Source organism: Podarcis muralis, chromosome Z (assembly GCF_964188315.1).
Source record: "Podarcis muralis chromosome Z, rPodMur119.hap1.1, whole genome shotgun sequence".
Classification (NCBI taxonomy): domain Eukaryota; kingdom Metazoa; phylum Chordata; class Lepidosauria; order Squamata; family Lacertidae; genus Podarcis; species Podarcis muralis.
This window is the reverse complement of record NC_135673.1, coordinates 2,717,477-2,737,901: the sequence shown is the minus strand read 5'-3', so window position 1 is coordinate 2,737,901 and position 20,425 is coordinate 2,717,477. Positions and strand designations below refer to the sequence as shown.

Here is a 20,425-nt window from a genome sequence, read left to right as displayed (position 1 = left end):
CCCAGGGGCTTTTAAATCGCCCCGGACAGCGGAGAAGTCCTCCACTGTCCCGGGGCGATTTTAAAATGCCGCCCGCCAGCATTTTAAGATCGCCCGGACAGCGGAGAAGTCCTCCGCTGTCCCAGGGTTTTTTAAAATGCTGGGGGTGGGAAGAAAAGCCCTTGTCCCCCCCCCCAGCCTTCAGAAGAGGTCCGGGGACAGTCTGAAGGCGGTTTCCCTAGGAACGCATTAATTGATTTTCAATGCATTCCTATGGGAAACCGTGCATCGCAAGACGAAAAAACCGCAAGACGAAGAGACTTGCGGAACGAATTAATTTCGTCTTGCGAGGCACCACTGTAGATCATGGGTGGTTTAGACCATCTGCAGCCCCTGAGATGTTCTTGGACTACAACTCCCATCAGCCCAGCCAGCATGGCCAGTGGTCAGAAGGAGCTGCTGAGGAGTTATTCCTGAAGCAATTATGGACGTACCTCCAGAAAGCCATGCTTATGGGACCTGTATGTTTCCACAATGGCGGAGTGGTACAAAAAGGCATCATTCTGGGTTACGCAATGCATTGCAGAGGTGGTTGTAACTGCTACCCATTTTAAATTGCAGTACTGGATTAGGAATTGTTTTATGCTGCTGCTTTTAATCTAAGCTTCTTTCTTTTAGACATTGGCTTTAAAAGGAGATTTGGTTGTAAGCTGTCTTGGGAAAACTCCCATTTGCAAGCAGTCATGTACAGTCATGCCTCAGGTTACAGACGCTTCAGGTTGCGTTTTTTCGGGTTGCAGACCGCCAAAACCCGGAACTACTGGAATGGGTTACTTCTGAGTTTTGGTGGTTGCTCATGTGCAGAAGCGCTAAATTGAGCTTTGCGCATGTGCAGTTGCACTGAATCGCAATCCACGTGTGCGCAGATGCGCCGCTGCAGGTTACGGATGCTGCGGGTTGTGAACATGCATTCCACATGGATCATGTTCGCAACCCAAGCATCCACTGTACATTTTTAAATGCATTTGGGATGGGTTTGGGTGGACTTCCACCAAGCCTCCCTTCTCCTTCAGACAAATCCGTTTCCACTTGGAGTTGAGTGGCAGGGCACCTGCTGTGGCATGCAGAAGGCCCCGGGTTCAAATTTTGAAACCTCCAGATTTGAAACCTCCAGTACAGATCTTCTCCATGGATGGGGATGATTTCTTTCTCTGTCCAAGACCCTGGGCAGACTCTGCTGGGTCAGAGAGAGGACCCATAACTCAGTAGAAGAGTGCAAGGTCCTTTGGCATGCAGGAAGCCACGGGTCCAAGGTATGGCGACTGTGGGGAAATGAGCAGGCCAGGGGGGCTGCTTGAGACCCTGGGGAACTTCTGCTAGTCAAGACAAGGTAGCACTGACTGAGCATGTTGGCTGACAGGTATGGAGATAAAGGAAGAACACCTGCTGGTCAAAGATGGTACATAGCCCAACATTGCTCAGCTGGTAGGACATGAGTCACTTAGTCTCAGGGATGTACTGTCAAACCCCACGTTGGGCAGAAGATTCCTGCATTGCAGAGGGTTGGACTAGATGACCCTTGGGATCCCTTCCAGCTCTACAATTCTATGATTCCACAGCAATGCTGACCTAGGCATAAATAGCCTCAGTAAAAGGCACCTTCCTTTGCCTGTATATACGTTAACCTCACAACTGGTTGCTTCAGCCGTCCTTGCAAATGCATCCACTGAAATAAGGCACACACTGGTGGGGACCATAGGACTGTCTGCTTTCTACCCAGAAATTTATGGCCTAAAAGGATCCAAGTTTTAAGAAGGCTCCCTTCTGGTCGCTTGGGGGCAAAATTTGTTCGCCCCAGGCCACCACACAAGTGGCTGCTTACAAACCATTTCCCCCTCCCCTCCCTTTCCACTTGTGTCTGTCTCTTCTCACTTTGTGAGCCTGCAGGCAAGGACTGTTGTTCTTCATTGTTCTTTGGGTTCTCTTGCCCCATTTCCTCTGGGGCACTAACCTTTCCGCTTAGGGCTTTTGAGGGTGGGTGTTGCACTAAGGGTATCTCTCCCGCCTGTATTCCTGGTGATGAAGTATCTTTTAAAACACACCTGTTTTCTTATGTCCGTTCTTAACCTGAAACCGTTCTTAACCTGAGGTACCACTTTAGCTAATGGGGCCTCCTGCTGCTGCCGCCGCCGCGCCTCCTCATCCTGAGGTAAAATTCTTAACCTGAGGTCCTATTTCTGGGTTAGCGGAGTCTGTAACCTGAAGCATCTGTAACCTGAGGTACCACTGTACAGTAAAAACATTTTTAAAAAAAACAACAACAAAAAACAGTTGATTGAAATATGTTAGAATACAGCTTAAAATGCAGCCTTGTTTTAGTGGTAGCCTATAGATCAAAGCCATAAGGGGAGAAAATGTCAAATATTCACCAGGGCCAGCTATCCATTCTGGTCCTGCAAGGGCCAGCAAAAAGAGCTGAGGGAAAAATTATATACAAAACCCTATATGAGGGGTTCCATCAAAAAATAAATAAATGAGAGGAGGGCTTAGACTGAGACCAGCCCAAAGGCCAGGCGGAACAGTCAAAGATGTCAAGTCCCGCAGGGCCCTGGTCTCTTGGGACAGAGCGTTCCACCAGATCGGGGCCAGTACTGAAAAGGCCCTGGCCCTAGTTGAGACCAATCTAACTGCCTTAGGGCTCGGGACCACTAGGGTGTTGATATTTATGGACCTTGAGGCTCTCCGTGGGGCATACCGGGAGAGGCAGTCCTGTAGGTCTTAAGCCGTGAAGGGCTTTAAAGGTCAAAAGCAGCACCTTAAATCTGACCCTGTACTCCACCGGGAGCCAATGCAGCTGAAAAAGCACTGGGTGAATATGCTCCCATGGCAGAGACCCCGTGAGGAGCCTCGCTGCAGCATTCTGCACCCGCTGGAGTTTCTGGGACAGCTTCAAGGGCAGCCCCGCAAAGAGCGAATTACAGTAGTCAAGCCTGGAGGTGACCATCGCATGGATCACTGTGGCCAGGTCGGGAAAGGTAAGGGACCAACTGCTTAATACGGAGGAGATGGAAAAAGGCCGTCCTTCCTCCAAGGAGCTCAAGGTGGCTTAAATAGTTCTCCCCATTTAATCCCCACTGCAACCCAGTGGGGTTGGTTAAGCTGAAAGGCAGCAACTGTCCCAAAGTCACTCAGTGATCTTTGTTTATGGCCCAGAGGGGATTTGAACCTAGATCTCTCTGAGGTCCTTGTTTGATGCTAAATGCTACACCACAGTGGCTCTCTCACACAGCCTCCACATCACAAGGAAGCTCACTAACCCTCCACCCGGAGTGTTGACCACGTAGCAGCCTGTCCATGGATTTGCTGAGCCACATGCCCATGGCTGCTGCCACGTGGTCTTACAGTGGAAGACAGAGGTGCCTGGCGTGCTCTGGTCCTTGGGGTCACGAAGAGTTGGACACGACTAAACGACTAAACAACAACAACCACCATCACTGCTGCCACTTCCTTCCCTATCCACCCAAAGAGACAAACTATCTGTTTTTTGTTTTTTACAACAGCAGTTAGTCCAGCTAGTTATGACTTTAATCAGTTTGCACACACAAATGAGCTCTGCCCTCCTCCGGGCAATAATTAGGTTGTTTGAAGGGGGTGCAGGCCAGTGAGTGGCAGCTCCAGAGATAAGTGTGAGTGCCTCTCCTCCTCTACCCACCCTGATCTATGCTGTGCTGCACACAAGGAAGAAGATCTGAGCATCCCTTGCAGAGCCGTTTCAACTCTTAATTGGAGTAATAATAAAATAATAATAAATTTTTATTTATACCCCGCCCTTCCTGGCTCACAAACTGGGCTCAGAGCAGCTAACAACAAACTTAAAACACTTAATTATAAAAGCAGCATAAAATACAGTATAAAAAAACATGAATAACAGTAAAATTCAAAAATCAAAGATCAATCAGATAATCCCCAGGGCTAGCTGGCTGAATTGGTCCTACTTGGGCCAGCGAGGAGGCCAGGGGAGAATTAGCTGTGGGGTCTCAGAGCGGGTAATCTTCATAAAAGGGGAGGGGGAGGGAAGAGAAGGGAAATAAAAGATCAGGCTGAATTCAAATTGAAAGGCAGGCGGAATAGCTCTGACTTACAGGCCCGACGGAAGGAGGTTAAATCCTGAAGGGCCCTAGTCTCAAGGGACAGAGCATTTTACCAGGTCGGAGCCATCACTGAAAAGGCCCTGGCCCTGGTGGAGGATAGTCTGACTTCCTTATTGGAGCATCTTGGAGCAAACATGTTGTTTGCTCTGATGGACTCTTCACAGGGTGATGTGGATCTTCGCTTCCCCTTCTCCCAATTGCCACAACGCCTGCTTAAGGCGTAAGGCTAGAAGGATTGTTGTACTGGATCAGAACGAGGTCCCGTGAGCTACTCCAATAGCAGGATAAAGGTAAAGGTACCCCTGCCCGTACGGGCCAGTCGTGACCGACTCTGGGGTTGCGTGCTCATCTCGCTTAAGAGGCCGGGAGCCAGCGCTGTCCGAAGACACTTCTGGGTCACGTGGCCAGCGTGACGAAGCTGCTCTGGCGAGCCAGCACCAGAGCAACGCACGGAAACGCCGTTTACCTTCCCGCTAGTAAGCGGTACCTATTTATCTACTTGCACTTAAGGGTGCTTTCGAACTGCTAGGTGGGCAGGAGCTGGGACCGAACGATGGGAGCTCACCCCGCCGCGGGGATTCGAACCGCCGACCATATGATCAGCAAGTCCTAGGCACTGGGGTTTTACCCACAGCGCCACCCGCGTCCCTAATAGCAGGATAGGTGCCTGTATAAAAAACCTGCAGGCAGGGCTCAAAGGCCATTACTTCCCCCTGCCATTTGAAATGGTACCATAGTGCTTTAAATGTTCTGTCTCAGTCTCCAAGTGGTTCTGTCTGCAAGGAGTTACACTAAGTATTTTATTTACATCAATCCCGGGTGTGGGTGGGGGGGAGTGATTGGGGCATATCTGCAGATTAGCTTGCAACCCATTTCAGCTAATAATGACCCCCCCACCCATGTCCGCAGAGACAGTGTGCTCCTCCTCTCCCACAGGGCTTTGGAACGATCTTTGAATTACACATTAATCATATTACCTTTATCAGTGAAAGCCTCTTAAGGATAGGTCAATCTCATTAATCAGGATTGCGTATGAGAAGAGACCTTATTACTTCACAGTCAATCTGCTTGCTGGTCACTTGTCACTGGGGCAGAAGGGCCTGCGTCGCCTGCTTCTCATTTTCACTGCATTTATATCCCACCTTTATAAATTTATTGCATTTATTGCCCACCTTTTTTCACCAAGAAGGTCAAGGTGGCAAACATGGTTCTCCTCATTTAAATCCCCTCAACGACCCTGTGAGGTAGGTTAGGCTGAGAGACAGTAGCTGGCACCCAAGCTCACCACCCACTGAACTTCACGTGTCTGAGTGGGGATTTAAACCCTGGTAATAGTCTGACATGTGTTAACTGCTGCACATCTTAACTGTTATATATATTATATATGTATATGTATAGTTAGGGACGCGGGTGGCGCTGTGGGTTAAACCACAGAGCCCAGAACTTGCCGATCAGAAGGTCGGCGGTTCGAATCCCTGCGACGGGATGAGCTCCAGTTGCTCGGTCCCTGCTCCTGCCAACTTAGCAGTTCGAAAGCACATCAAAGTGCAAGTAGATAAATAGGTACCGCTCTGGCGGGAAGGTAAATGGCGTTTCCGTATGCTGCTCTGGTTCGCCAGAAGCGGCTTAGTCATGCTGGCCACATGACCCGGAAACTGTACGCTGGCTCCCTTGGCCAATAAAGCGAGATGAGCGCCGCAACCCCAGAGTCGGTCACGGCTGGACCTAGTGTTCAGGGGTCCCTTTACCTTTATCTTATGTATAGTTAGTTTTTTTAACATATCATTTCCAACAGTCACATAACATAACTTCTTATCTTATACATTGTTTTAGACTTCCGTCAACACCTCTGGTGATTTTCTGCTCTTAATTATCATCAACGAATAATTCTCATAGTCTTTCTTGAAATATTTCATATAGTCCTCCTTACAGGACTTCTTGCAGTCCTACTAGCGTAATCTGTTCATTACTATTACTTTTCAAATAAATCGTATATTTACTCCAGTCTTCTAAGAATCTCTGGTCCCGCAGGTTTCGAATCCTTCCAGTTAATTTATCCAATTTATCCACATCTTAACTGTTCAGGGGTCACCCAGCAGAACCCTGGGATTAGAAGGGAGCCCCCTGAGTGAGGTGACCATGCAATATGGTTTCGAATTGGGTAAGGGATCACATGTTGAGATTCCTGCATTGTAGGCGGTTGGACTAGATGACCCTCAGGTTCCCTTCCAGCTCTACAGTTCTACGATTCCATCATTCAATCCCACTTGTGCTTAAAAACTCCACCACCATCTCTGGCATTCCCTTCCAGTGTCTAATCATTGCTAAGTTCTTCCTAAGGTTTCGTCAAAATCCTTTTGTGATGCTGTTTTATTATTTCTTCCTCTTACTAGTTGCTTTTTTTAAAGAAAAAGGAGACACAAAGTGACTTACAATATAATACAAAAATTAAAACTAAAGCAGAACAAAAGCTATAAACATCCAGATACAGTCATACCTCGGGTTACAGATGCTTCAGGTTGCATTTTTCCAGGTTCCGGCGGTCACGCATGCGCAGAAGTGCTAAATCGCACTTTGCGCATGCACAGAAGTGCCAAATCGCAACCCGCATGTGCGCAGACGCAACGCTGCAGGTTGCGAACGTGCATCCTGCACAGATTACGTTCGCAACTTGAGCATCCACTGTACATAAAAAGCTGTTGTAATGCACCTTGCCCACTAAAGAAGGTCGTGATATTTAAAGCCTGCCTGGAAAGAAACGTGTGTTTTTGTGGTGCATAAGAGTGGTCAGTGATGGAGCTGGGTGTGCCTTCCTGGGAAGAGTATTCCATAAGTGGGGGAGCCACCACTGAAAAGGCCCATTCTTGCGATTCAAGTAACAGAAAGCAAATCTACTCCATCCTCTGTGTGACAGGACTTCAGATATTTGAATATGACTCTCATGTTGCCTTTTAAAAATAGAATTGTAGGGTTGGAAGACACCCTAAGGGCCACGAAGGAGCATCTCCACCCCATCATTCTGCCTGGACACTGAGGTCCAGTGCTGAGGACCTTCTGGCGGTTCCCTCACTGCAAGAAGTGAGGTTACAGGGAACCAGGCAGAGGGCCTTCTCGGTGGTGGCGCCCGCCCTGTGGAACGCCCACCCACCAGATGCCAAGGAAATAGAAAACATCTGAAGGCAGCGCTATTTAGGGAAGTTTTTACTGTTTGATGTATTGTTGGGTTTTTCATATTCTGTTGGGAGCCGCCCAGAGTGGCTGGGGAAACCCAGCCACATGGGTGGGGTATAAATAATAAATTATTTTTATATTATTATATCTGCTTAAAACTACCCATGAAGGAGAGTCTGTTCCTCTGTCGAACAGCTCCTGCCCTCAGAAAGCTACCGTATCCCCTCTCAGTCTTCTCTTCTCCAGGCTAAAGGTAAAGGTAAAGGGACCCCTGCCCATTAGGTCCAGTCGTGGCCGACTCTTGGGTTGCGGCGCTGATCTCAGTTATTGGCCGAGGGAGCTGGCATACAGCTTCCAGGTCATGTGCCCAGCAGAACTAAGCCGCTTCTGGCGAACCAAAGCAGCGCACGGAAACGCCGTTTACCTTCCCGCCAGAGCAATACCTATTGATCTACTTGCACTTGACGTGCTTTCGAACTGCTAGGTTGGCAGGAGCAGGGACTGAGCAACGGGAGCTCACCCTGTTGCGGGGATTCGAACCACTGATCTTCTGATTGGCAAGTCCGAGGCTCTGTGGTTTAACCCCACCCGCGTCCCAGGTGGAAGGAGCGTCTCCACCCCCATCGTTCTGCCCGGACACTGAGGTCCAGCTCCGAGGGCCTTCTGGCGGTTCCCTCACTACGAGAGGTCAAGTTACAGGGAACCAGGCAGAGGGCCTTCTCGGTAGTGGCGCCCGTCCTGTGGAACGCCCTCCCATCAGATGTCAAAGCGATAAACAACTACCTGACATTCAGAAGACATCTGAAGGCAGCCCTGTTCAGGGAAGTTTTTAATATGTGACATTTTAGTGTATTTTTTATCTTTGTTGGAAGCCGCCCAGAGTGGCTGGGGAAACCCAGCCAGATGGGCGGGGTACAAATAATAAATTATTATTATTATTATCCCATTCTCCAGGCTAGACATATCCAATTCATCAGGCTTGGTTTCCAGACGCTGGGTCATCCTGGCCTCCCTCCTCTGCCATATCCCAGCTTGTCAATACTCTTCTTAAACTGTGGCACCCAGAACTGGACACGGGACTCCAGGTGTGATCTGACCAAGGCAAAATAGAGCAGGACTATTACTCCCCTTGATCATGATACTTCTGTTGATGCCGCCTAGAATAGCATTAGCTTCTTTTTGCTGCTGCATCACACTGCTGATTCATATTAAGTCTGTGGTCTACAAAGCCCCCTAGGTCCTTTTCACACATACTGCTGTCAAGCAAGGTGCCCCAAACCCTGTATTCATCATGCATCCGGCTATCCCTCCCTAAGTGCAGAACCTTACATCTTCCTGTTTCTCCCTGCTGAAATTCATTTTGTTAGTTTTGGCCCAATTCTCTAATCCATTAAGGTCATTGTCTCCTCTGTGCGCATGGGAGGGTTCGTTTTGCAGGCTGCTGGTGTGCGCCAGCCCACACTTCCAGGATTGTTGTAAACAAACCATTTCTGCGTTGCTGAGCTTTGCTGAACTGGGGTTAATAAAGGACTGGGAAGATGGGGAGTGGCGGGGGGGGGGCGGGGGGCGGAGCGAGGTCACCTTTCCTGCCACCACCAGGAATCTGCTAATCTTTTCTGAGCTGAGAGACAGAGCCTTGCAGCTGCCGCAGCCAAGCCAGGCAAGAACGTTCCACCGCTTTAAGTGCTAATAACCCATTCCGTCACTAATAGCCAAGCTACTAATAAAATCTGCTAACTTTGCAAATCTTCCCAAGCCTCTGAGGATTGCAGTTGAGCTTAGGAAGGCTCCAGTCACTCTTCTCGTCTTACCTACCCCTGCATTGCTATTCATGGTGGGGTGTGGGGTGAAGAGAAGGAAGGTAGGCAGGACACCAGGCCTATGGGCACGATCCACGTGTGGCCCAGAAACTGCTTTATGCATAGGGAGGATGCACAGACAGAGGCAGATCAGTTCTTTGCTTTGGAATATAATTTTGCTGCAACATTGCTCTCTGACATCGCTCTCTCGCCAGTTAGGCGTGAAACAGCTTATTATATTTACCATCATTGGGCTTATGGGGTCAATCTGGATGATGCCACGAGTCCCTTCCGATTCTTGGGGTCCTGTACCCAGGGAGGGTTAGAATCAAAGAGAGGGTCCTACTGCTGAACTAGCCAGAGAAGTTTCTTTGTAAGACGATGGCCTTGGCTGGCCACTGCAGTGTCCTCATCCGCATCCCAAAAGGATGGGCTCCATTGCAAGAGCTGCAACAAAGGCAACCCCTGGATTCTCTCACCGCTCAGAGACTGGAGTGGCATGGAACATTATTTAAGATGCTATCTTCGCGGGCAGGAATGGGGAACATTCAGATATTGCTGGCCGTCCATCAGTCCCAGCCTGCATGGCCCAAGAGTTGCTGGTGATGGGAGTTGGGGTTCAGATGTCTGCCCTTCCTTGTTTGCCCATCCTGGCTGGAGCTAGTGAGAGTTACAGTCCAAAACATCAGGAGGCCACCAGGTTAGAGAAGGGTAGCTAAAGTGGTAGACAGGCATTCAAGCACTGTCTCAGCCATTATATAATCATGTGTCGAGTTGGCAGGGACCCCACAAATGGTCTAGTCCAGCCTCTGCCTTCGTGCTGGCTAGGGATGATGGGAGTTGCCGTCGCAACAATATCTGGAGGGGGTAGGCTAGCAAAGTCTCATCCAGCCCTCTGTGCAATGCACAATCTGCCCCCTCCCACAGAATTCCCTAAAAGGAATTATTGTTGGACAGTGGAATGGACTCCGTCACAAGGTAGTGGGCTCTCCTTCCTTAAGGCCCTCCTATTAATGGGACCGCCTCTCCTGGTCTGCCCTGCAGAGGACATTAAGGCCCATGAATAACCATAGTTTAGAGGTCCTGGGCCCTAAGGAATTCAGACTATCCTCCACCAGGGCCAGGGCCTTCTCAGTGATGGCTCCGACCTGGTGGAATGCTCTGTCCCTTGAGACTAGGGCCCTTCAGGATTTAACCTCCTTCCTTCGGGCCTGTAAGTCAGAGCTATTCCACCTGGCCTTTAATTTGAATTCAGACTGATCTTTTATTTCCCTCCCCTTCTCTTCCCTCCCCTTCCCCTTTTATGAAGATCACCCGCTCTGAGACCCCACGGCTAATTTTCCCATGGCCTCCTCTCTGGCCCAAGTAGGACTAATTCAGCCAGCTAGCCCTGGTGACTATCTAATGCTTATTTGATGGACTTCCCCAAAATTGATTTCTGAACTTTGAATTTTATTGTTATTCATGTTTTTATATTGTATTTTATGCTGCTTTTACAATTATGTGTTTTAAATTTGTTTTTAGGCGCCCTGAGCCCAGTTTTCTGAAGCAGGAAGGGTGGGGTATAAATAAATTATTATTATTATTATTATTATTCCTTGGATTTTCTTAAACAGAGGTTGTTGAGTGGTCCTCTGCCAGGGGTTCTCCAGCTGCAATTCCTGCATTGCCAAGGGGTTGGGCTAGAGGGCGATTGAGGTTAACTTCCAGCTCTACAAGTCTATGATTTTGCTCAGCTGTAAAATAATTATTTTAAGTGTGCTGCCTGAATGTCCTAGCTTTTAATCAATTCATTTGTTGCCTCGATGACTATCTTCTTTTTTTTGGGGGGGGGGGGCAGGGTAGACTTCTCTGTGACACCATGGAAAGAGGGAGCCAGTCAGCACTGTGGATAGCCAATTCCATCTTTGGCCTTGCAGACCTAGTGTGCTGGTTTGGTTCCACCACCCCAATTGTTATGGTTTTATTGCAGTTGTGTTTGTTTATCATCCCTGCAAATCGACCAGAAAATGTCAGCAAATGGGCTGCCAATAAACTGTAGGAAAGTAAAATGAAATAAACCGGGGGGAGGGGGGGGAGGTACACTTCGAATGGATTGCAGTGGGGATCCCTCCAAAGGATTTTTACATCTGTCTCTTCCTCGCAAATTGGCTCTTAGTACTAATATTTGGGTATTAATTCCCCATATTGTCCTTTGAGAAATCCTCAAAGGTTTAATAAGGTTTAACAATCAATAAGCTGCATTGCACTAGGGGTGGGTAACGCCATGGACGCTGGCCCAAAATGGAGCGGAATATTCCTCAAACTTTCCGAGCCGCTCAGGGAACAAAACTGTCTTCTGTGAGGGAAGGAAAAGCTTTCAGTTTGGCTGGATTTGAAACCTTAATGCAAACTTTGGAGACGGGGTTAGCTTTGCTAGGCAAGTTGGAAAGACACCCTGGGAAACAGGGAAGCCAAAGGAGAAGCAAGCAAGTTTGTAAATTGCGTCACATGCATCTCTTCCTAGCACAGGGAGGCGGTGGTGCTGTGGGTTAAACCACAGAGCCTAGGATCAGAAGGTTCGAAACCCCGCGATGGGGTGAGCTCCCATTGCTCGGTCCCTGCTCTTGCCAACCTAGCAGTTCGAAAACACGTCCAAGTGCAAGTAGATCAATTGGGACCGCTCCAGCGGGAAGGTAAACGGCGTTTCCGTGCGCTGCTCTAGTTCGCCAGAAGCGGCTTAGTCATGCTGGCCACATGACCCGGAAGCTGTACACCGGCTCCCTCGGCCAATAAAGCGAGATGAGCGCCGCAACCCCAGAGTTGGCCACGACTGGACCTCATGGTCAGGGGTCCCTTTACCTTTACCTAATCTCTCCCCCCACCCCTTAAAGTAGCAGAGCTTCTCTTTCTCTGCTCACTAAGCTTTGAAGTTACGCTGCTGGTCAAGGGAGTTCAGATCCCCTTTGGAAAGAGAAGCTTTGACCCAGCTGTTTCTCAGCTTCTTGACAAACGCATGGCCTGACTCTGCCTAACCTCTCTCTTTCTCTCCAGGCCCTTCTGCCATGGTCTCTGGGGCACCTTCACCTGGTTTCTCTCTGCCTGGCCACCTCCCTCTCCCCAATTCCAGTGTACATTTCAATTCTGATCCTCAGCTCAGCCTGACGGAAGGTGCTGATTCTCAGGAGAGCCTCACCTTGGCTCTCCCTCACGAACTGCCCCTGTCACTTCCCAAACATACTAATTACCGTGGGAACATGGAGTTTTACAGCATCTCCTCAAACTCGGGATTTGGCCAGTCTTGTCACTTGGAAGTTTTTGGCTGGGAGGGAGGACAGGGCTGGTTGGGGTGGGGGATGCAGCACGGCCGAAATCCCATTGCTGTAGCCGCGTCCTCCTCTGAATCAACATAATATGTGCTTGAGGGCGAAGGACATTAATTTCTGAAGTCATTTCAAAAATAAACTCTTGCTGGGTTTCTTTGCATTGTGCAGACACACCTGGAAAACCTTACAGGCCTAACTGCTGCTCTCTGAGCAAACATCCCTAATGGAGAACCAAAGAGATCACTTCCTTGCACGTACACTTTCTTGTGATTGGGGCCTGCTTGTGGGCATCCCATTGAGGTGTGTGCTTGGCCCCTGTGAGAGGAGGATGTTGGACTTCCCCTGTTTAGGGAAGCTTTTAATTTTGATGCATTACTGTATTTTAATATTTTGTTGGAAGCCGCCCAGAGTGGCTGGGGAAGCCCAGCCAGATGGGCGGGGTATAAATAATAAATTATTATAAAGTCATACCTCTTATTACGTTTGCTTCATGATACGTTTTCTCAGGTTGCATCCCACAGTGACCCGGAAGTACCGGAAAGGGTTACTTCCGGGTTTTGCCACTTGCGCATGTGCAGACGCGCAAAATGACGTCATGCGCAGAAGTGGCGAATTGTGACCCGCGCGTGTGCAGACGCGGGTTGCATTCCTTTCAGGTTGCGAACTGGGCTCTGGAACAGATCCTGTTCGCAACCAGAGGTACCACTGTATTATTGTTGCTGTTATTGTTGTGTTGTTGTTGTTGTTGTCTGAGAGCCCCTCAAACCAGGAAAGGGGAACCTGTGGCAGCTATTGTGACATGTTTCTCAGTGTCTATCTCCTGCCTGATCTTGCATCAAGGAGCAAAGCCGCCAAGCAGAAATGCCCAAAGTGAATGATTTGTGTTCAGCTGTGAACCCAAAGCACATATCTACATGGGGAGGCTGCCTGCTGCATCTCTGAATGAGTTTCTGCACTTGCCTTGCTGTCTTCCAGCCTGACCCTGCTGGGTAACTCTATTGATTTTCTGTGTTGTTGGATCGTTCAAATAGCACCTGCAGAGTTGAAGAGCTCAGAATGAGTTACTGCTCTAGAACTGGTTTGCCTCCCAGCAAGAAGCCTGTGCAGAACTCAGTCAGAAATGTGAGGATATTTCGTGTTTCTGAAAGTTTTCTGTGTAAAGAAAGAGCTTGTTAGGGAGGGAGTGGAGCAGGGTGTGAATTTTGGGGGACATTATCCTTAGATCTCCTGCTCTGCAGACGCTACTCACCTAACTTACCACCTACCCTTCTTTCCCTCTCCTCCAGGATTTCTTGACGGACCTCATGATGTCCGAGGTGGACCGATGTGGCGAAAATGAGCACCTTATTTTCCGAGAGAACACCCTTGCCACGAAAGCGATCGAGGAGTACCTGAAGCTGGTGGGGCAGAAGTACTTGCAAGATGCCTTAGGTAGGTATGGGGAGTGTCAGTACCTCTCTGGGTTTCATCAACAGAAGCTTTCTGGTTTGGGGCCAGGATCCAGGGAGCCTCGATGCTTTACAGATAATTAAGAATAGTCTTAAGGAACCACACCCAAGAGGTGGGTTTCAATGGAGTCAGACGTAAGGTCCTGCACTTGGGCAGGAAGAACCAGATGCACAAATATAGGATGGGCAACACCTGGCTTACTAGCAGTACATGTGGAAATCATCTAGGGGTCTTGGTGGACCACAAGCTTAACATGAGTCCAGACTCTGATGCAGCAGCAAAAAATGCTAATGCTATTCTAGGTTGCATCAACAGAAGTCTAGGGTCCAAATCATGGAAAGTAATAGCACCACTCTCTTCTGCCTTGGCCAGACCACACCTGTCGTTCTGTGTCCAGTTCTGGGTGCCACAGTTTAAGAAGGATGTTCACAAGCTGGAAGGTGTGTAGAGGACGCCAACCAGGGTGATGAAGGGTCTGGAAACCAAGCCTTGTGAGGAAAGGTTGAGGGAGTTGAGGATGTTTAGCCTGGAGAAGAGAAGACTGATAGGAGAGACAGTAGCCATCTTCAAATATCTGAAGGTGATGGCAGGTGGAGCAAGCTTGTTTTTTGCTGCTCCAGAGGGTAGGCTCCAGACCAGTGGATTCAAGACAAGAAAGAAGATTCTGATTAAGCATTGGGAAGTAGAGTAAGAGTTTTTCAGCAGTAGAACAGACACCCTCGGAAGATAGGGGGCTCTCCTTCACTGGAGGTGTTTAAGCAGAGTTCGGGTGGCCACCTGCCGCCGGTTCTTTAGCAGTGATTCCTGCGTTACAGAGGGTTGGGCAATGTTTATTTTTTAAACAATATTTTTATTAACTTTACAACAACTAAACATCCCATGAAAAAGAAATACTATACATCAAAATCTTAAAACAACTATATAGACAATCCACATTGATCCAAAACATGGGGCTACTAGAATCCTATCTTCCCTTCACCCCACCCACCAGTTCCCTTGTTCTATATTGTTCATGCATGTCCATAAATTCTTTACCTCATTTTACTTTCCAATTTTATACCTTATATTACAAGCATTTTTCAAAATCCTGCTAATGTATTAACTTGTATCCCCTGCTTTTGTATATATGCATTTCCCATTCCTTTTTAAATTTATTGTCTTCTTGGTTTCTAATTCTCCTGGTTAATTTAGCCATTTCTGTGTATTCCATTAACTTAGTTTGCCAGTCTTCTTTAGTGGGGACTTCCTCTTCTTTCCAGCATTGTGCTAATAATATCCGAGCGGCCGTTGTTGCAGACATAAACTAATTCTTGTATTTTTTCGGTAAGTCCAGCCCTATGATCCCTAATAAAAAGGCTTCTGGTTTTTTACCGAAGGTTATTTTGAACATTTTTTTTTTTCAATTCATTATATATCATTTCCCCAAATTTCTGTATAACCTTACATTGCCACCACATGGTAAAAAGTGCCCTCCGCTGCTTTACATTTCCAGCACTTGTTATCTCTTGTTTTATACATTTTTGCCAGTTTAACCAGAGTTAGGTAACATCTATATAACATTTTCATATAATTTTCTTTAAGTAAAATACAGGCTGTAAATTTCATGTCATTCTTCCATTATCTTTCCCAATCAATCATTTGAATGTTAAGTCCCACATCCTTTGCCCATTTTATCAGAACACATTTAACCTCCTCATCCTTAGTTTCCCATTCCAACAACACATTGAAATAAAAACATCATTTTTGGCAATACGTTCATCTTACTTACTGAAACCCTTCCCAATAAAGACACATTCATTCTTCCCCAAATCTCTAAATTCCTTTTAATTTCTTTCCATATTTTTTCATAATTGTCTTTAAATAAATTTATATTTTTTGCTATTAATCATATCCCCAGATATTTCAATTTTTTATATACATTTATTTCAGTCCTCTGTTGTATCTCTTTTTTATCTTGCTCTGAGACATCTTTAAGATTTGGTTTTTATTCAGTTTAAAACCTGATACTTGTCCAAATTCCTGTATTTTTTCTAACACTTTTAATATTGAATTTATAGGGTCTTCCACCGTGATCACCAAGTCATCAGCAAATGCTTTCAACTTATATGACTTCTTACCTACTGTTATTCCTCTAGTGGTCTCATCTGTCCGTATATTTCTCACCAGTACTTCAAATACTAGAATAAACAGTAATGGTAACGGGACATCCCTGTCAAATCCCTTTCATTATTTTGCATTATTCTGTAAGAGTATTGTTAATTATTAATCTTGCTTGCTTTTCAGAATAAATAGCTTCTATTCCTCTTTTAAATAGCTCTCCAACATTCATTTCCTCCAGGACATTCTGCGTAAAGGCCCATGAAACATTATCAAATGCTTTTTCAGCGTGAATAAACATCACGGCTGCCTGTTTTTCATTTCTTACTTCCAAGTATTCAATTAATATCAATAACATTCCTTATATTTTTTCCCTTGGGGCATAAATTCCAACTATTGCAATCTTTTTACCATGCATTATGGTTTGCACGGCTACTATCATTCCTTGCTCATCTTTAAATAATAATTTTGGTTTTAATTTTGGTCTAATATATAAAATCACTCCTCGTTTTTTCGTTTTATCTGAAGTTACAAATTCCATTCCAATCCTCTTATTTATCAAAATTCTCCTATGTCTTTTAGCCACGTGTGTTTCCTGCAAAAAAATTACCGTATATCTAATATTACGTGTTCAATTCTATTCCTTTTTGTTTTATTATTTAATCCATTTACATTCCAACTTAATATCTTCAAATCAGCCATATTTATTTCTGTTATTACATTCTTTTCTTTTTTACCTTTTTTCTTTTTCTATTTTGTTCTCTTCTTCTTCTTCTTGGCTATCTACACTTTCTTGTGATACTTCTGGTTCTTGTTCTCCTACAGCTCCCTCAGGTAATTATCCCACTTCTCCAAGATCTTTGCTATATCTCCTCCAAAACTTATCCGCATCTTCCAAATCCCTAGATCTGAATTTTTTATCGTTAGAAGTGAAGGATCGTCCTTCTGGGAATTCCCATCTGTATCATATCTCATTTCTTCTTAAAGCATCGGTTATATATTTATAACTAATGCGTTTTTTAAGAAGACCAGCGGGGATTTCTTTAATATTAAAGAATATTTGTTCCATCTGAAGTTTATTAGTGTAGTTGGTTTGAAAATTTTTATCCCTGAAATATCCTGAATTTAAAAAGACTAGGCAATCCCCTGGTACCTTCCTAATATTTGCTATTTTGGATCTAACTTTGTAAATCTTATCCACTGAGCTATCCAGAACTCCTTTATCAATTCCCAACCACTCAGCCATCACTTCATCTAGATATTCTCTTAGATCCTGCTCATCTTCTTCCGGGACTCCCCTCAGCCATACCACATTTTCTCTCTGTCCCATCTCCATAGCAGCTAAAGCAGACATCCCCAACCTTCAGCCCTCCAGATGTTTTGGACTACAATTCCCATCATCCATGACCACTGGTCCTGTTAGCTAGGGATCATGGGAGTTGTAGGCCAAAACATCTGTAGGGCCGCAGATTGGGGGTGCCTGAGCTAAAGCATCCCAAGCCATTTCTTGGGTTGTGCATACTCCACCTACATCTGTCTTTAATTTTCCTGATCTTTTTTCAGGCCTTTCACCTCTTCATTCACTCGTTTTGTTTTCTCTTCCATACCTTTTACCACCGTTTGCACCTTTGTAGTTCTCACATTCAAATCTTTAATTTGGTCTAACATCCTATTTGTATTCTTATCAATCTGGGTGGCTAATGCACCAACAGCCTCCTTTATTTCACTACCATTTCATTTTTAAATTCTGCAAATAGTTCCGCAAGTTTAGATTTAGCCTCTTGTATTGAGGCTTTTCTGCCTTGTATTGGGGTCAGAGGCCTCTTCGCTGCCATATCTTTACTTAACTTTTTATTTATAAGGTCTTAGCTGTGATTTAGCTTCCTTGCAACTTGTCTGTTCTCTCTAGCAGCCAAATTTCAAAACAAGACTTTTTCCCAGCTATTTTAATCTTAATCACCACCTGTCAAGGTCACATCACTGAGCTTGGGAAGTTACAAAGTTTGTTACACTTTCCCTTTGTTCTTATCCCCTCCCAACACCCAGCTTTTACACAAATGTTAACAATAGTAAAGTAAGTGTGAAACTAATTAAAATCAGGGAATATACAATATCATAAAAGTAGAACTTAAGGAAGAGAAGAGAGAGAGAGAGAGAGAGAGAGAGAGAGAGAGAGAGAGGACTTAAGTATTTTACACTAATTTTCTGTATGTATGATTGAAATAAAAATAATACCAAATTTGTCACAGTTCCAAGCAGCCTGTAAAGATCCAAATCCCAGGGACTTAATTACAATTGTAGTTTTCAATGTCCAGCAGAGAAAAGTCTTTAAAGGTATAAATTTAGTTTTAAATCCAAAGCAGTCTTGTCATTGTATGTAAATAATATAGTCCTCTTCTTTTAATCTTAAAACTTGACCAACCAGAGTCTTTTAGAGCAGTTAATCCACAATGTCTGTATCTTCTCAATCTTCAAAGTCTCAAGATCCTCTTCAAATGAAATCCAACCAAATATGTCTTTAAAATCAGGGATTCAAAGCGTATCTTCCATTTTTATAAAATTATAATCAGTCTTTAGTTCAAGTTCAAGTCAAAGTTTAAATACTGTCTCAAGTTCAGGTCAGGCTTAGTTCAAGTTCAGTATTTTAAAAGCTCAGAAATATCAAGATTGTTATTAAGAAAGCTATGTATAGTCCTTTAATTAGCTGGCTTTAACTCCAGCCGGAAAGTCCATACACTCTTTACTTGTAAGATTTCACATGCATAATATAATAGCCATAGGCGGGAGTGGAATTGCTTTTAATCCTCCTGCTTTTGCGAATTAATGAAATTAATTTTCCTCACCTTTGCAATCAGCTTGGATTTTTTTTTGAGAAGTGGACCACTGTAAGGCTGACTCGGAAACTTCACTTTCACAGAGTCGCGCTGTTGCCTAACCCACCAGCATTCACCGTGACACACACATACCCCGACTCCCCGTACCTTTCAGCCTGGAGGCAGAAACCGGAGCTTTGGAGATGCTGTTTGTGGGCTGCAGGACTTCTCAACACCTCAAAGACCCTTTTGAGTTTTTTTGGGGGGGTGCGCTTCGCCTTAGCGCTTCCCCCGACCCTCTGTGAAATCGAATCTCACGGAGCTGTCAGATTTGCCGTCCGTTCTCCATAGTGTAGCCACCCGGAAGTCACAGAGGGTTGGACTAGATGGCCCTTGGGGACTCACTCTCAACTCTGCAATTCTTTGATTCCTTACATTGGTGTGTGCCAAAATCCGCCTTCCAGTTTCTGTAGTTTTCTTCCTCTGGGAAAGAGGCTTCAGGGGATCAGACCAAAGGTTCCTGTGGCCCAGGGTCCTGCTACTTTGATGACTGGGAATCTCTCAAGCAAAGGATGGAGGCAAGAGACCCCGTCTTTTGTTGCTGCTGCCTAACATTTGATATCCAGAGGGAGACTGCCCTTGTAAATGGAGGTTTTGTTTACGTAGTACTTAAAGAACCTGAGAAGACCTCTGGCTATTGGATCCGACCTGCAACCAGGTTCAGCAACCAGCCATAACCAGCCAGTCACCCAAAAGGAAAACCTCCAGACCAGGTGCAAAGGCAAGCTATTGTTGTGCCCCAGTACCAGAGAATAAGAGGCAGACTTCCTCTTAGCCAGGAGGCTCTATCTAGCCACTCCCAGGTGTTCTGCCTCGCCATCCTACATTCCTCTTTCAACAGACACGGTCAGAAGAGTGTTCATGCTGGAGGAAAGCCTAACATTAACGCATGTCGACTATTTATTTTGTTTCTTAAAATACTAATATACCAGTACTCATAAAAGGGGGACACGGGTGGCGCTGTGGTCTAAACCACAGAGCCTAGGTAAACGGCGTTTCTGTGCGCTGCTCTGGTTCACCAGAAGCGGCTTAGTCCTACTGGCCACATGACCTGGAAGCTGCACATTGGCTCCCTCGGCCAGTAAAGCGAGATAAGCGCCGCAACCCCAGAGTCGTCCGCGACTGGGCCTAACGGTCAGGGGTACCTTTACCTTTATTCATAAAAGATATCAAACAGTTTAATGAAAATCATGAGAACAAGTTGTAGTAGTAGTAGTAGTAGTAATTATTATTTATTTATTTATTTATTTATTTATACCCCGCCCATCTGGCTGGGCTTCCCCAGCCACTCTGGGCGGATTCCAACAAAGATTAAAAATACATTAAAATGTCACACATTAAAAACTTCCCTAAACAGGGCCGCCTTCAGATGTCTTCTAAATGTTAGGTAGTTGTTTATCTCTTTGACATCTGGTGGGAGGGTGTTCCACAGGGCGGGCGCCACCACCGAGAAGGCCCTCTGCCTGGTTCCCTGTAACTTTGTTTCTCGCAGTGAGGGAACCGCCAGAAGGCCCTCCGCGCTGGACCTCAGCGTCCAGGCAGAAGAATAGGGGTGGAGACGCTCCTTCAGAAATCAGGAATCGGCTAACTATTGTGGAAAC

The 20,425-nt window shown here is 46.0% G+C and overlaps 1 protein-coding gene across 14 annotated transcripts in view; it reads left to right on the top strand.

Moving 5' to 3' along the window:
• Nucleotides 1-20,425, top strand: part of DAB2IP (DAB2 interacting protein) — a 314,536-nt gene that overhangs the window by 247,699 nt on the left and 46,412 nt on the right. For all 14 annotated transcript variants that reach the window (XM_077922165.1, XM_077922167.1, XM_077922163.1 and 11 more), the window contains one exon: nt 13,692-13,836. In XM_077922165.1, coding sequence (XP_077778291.1) covers nt 13,692-13,836 — 145 coding nt within the window. The remainder of the gene's footprint in view (nt 1-13,691; nt 13,837-20,425) is intronic.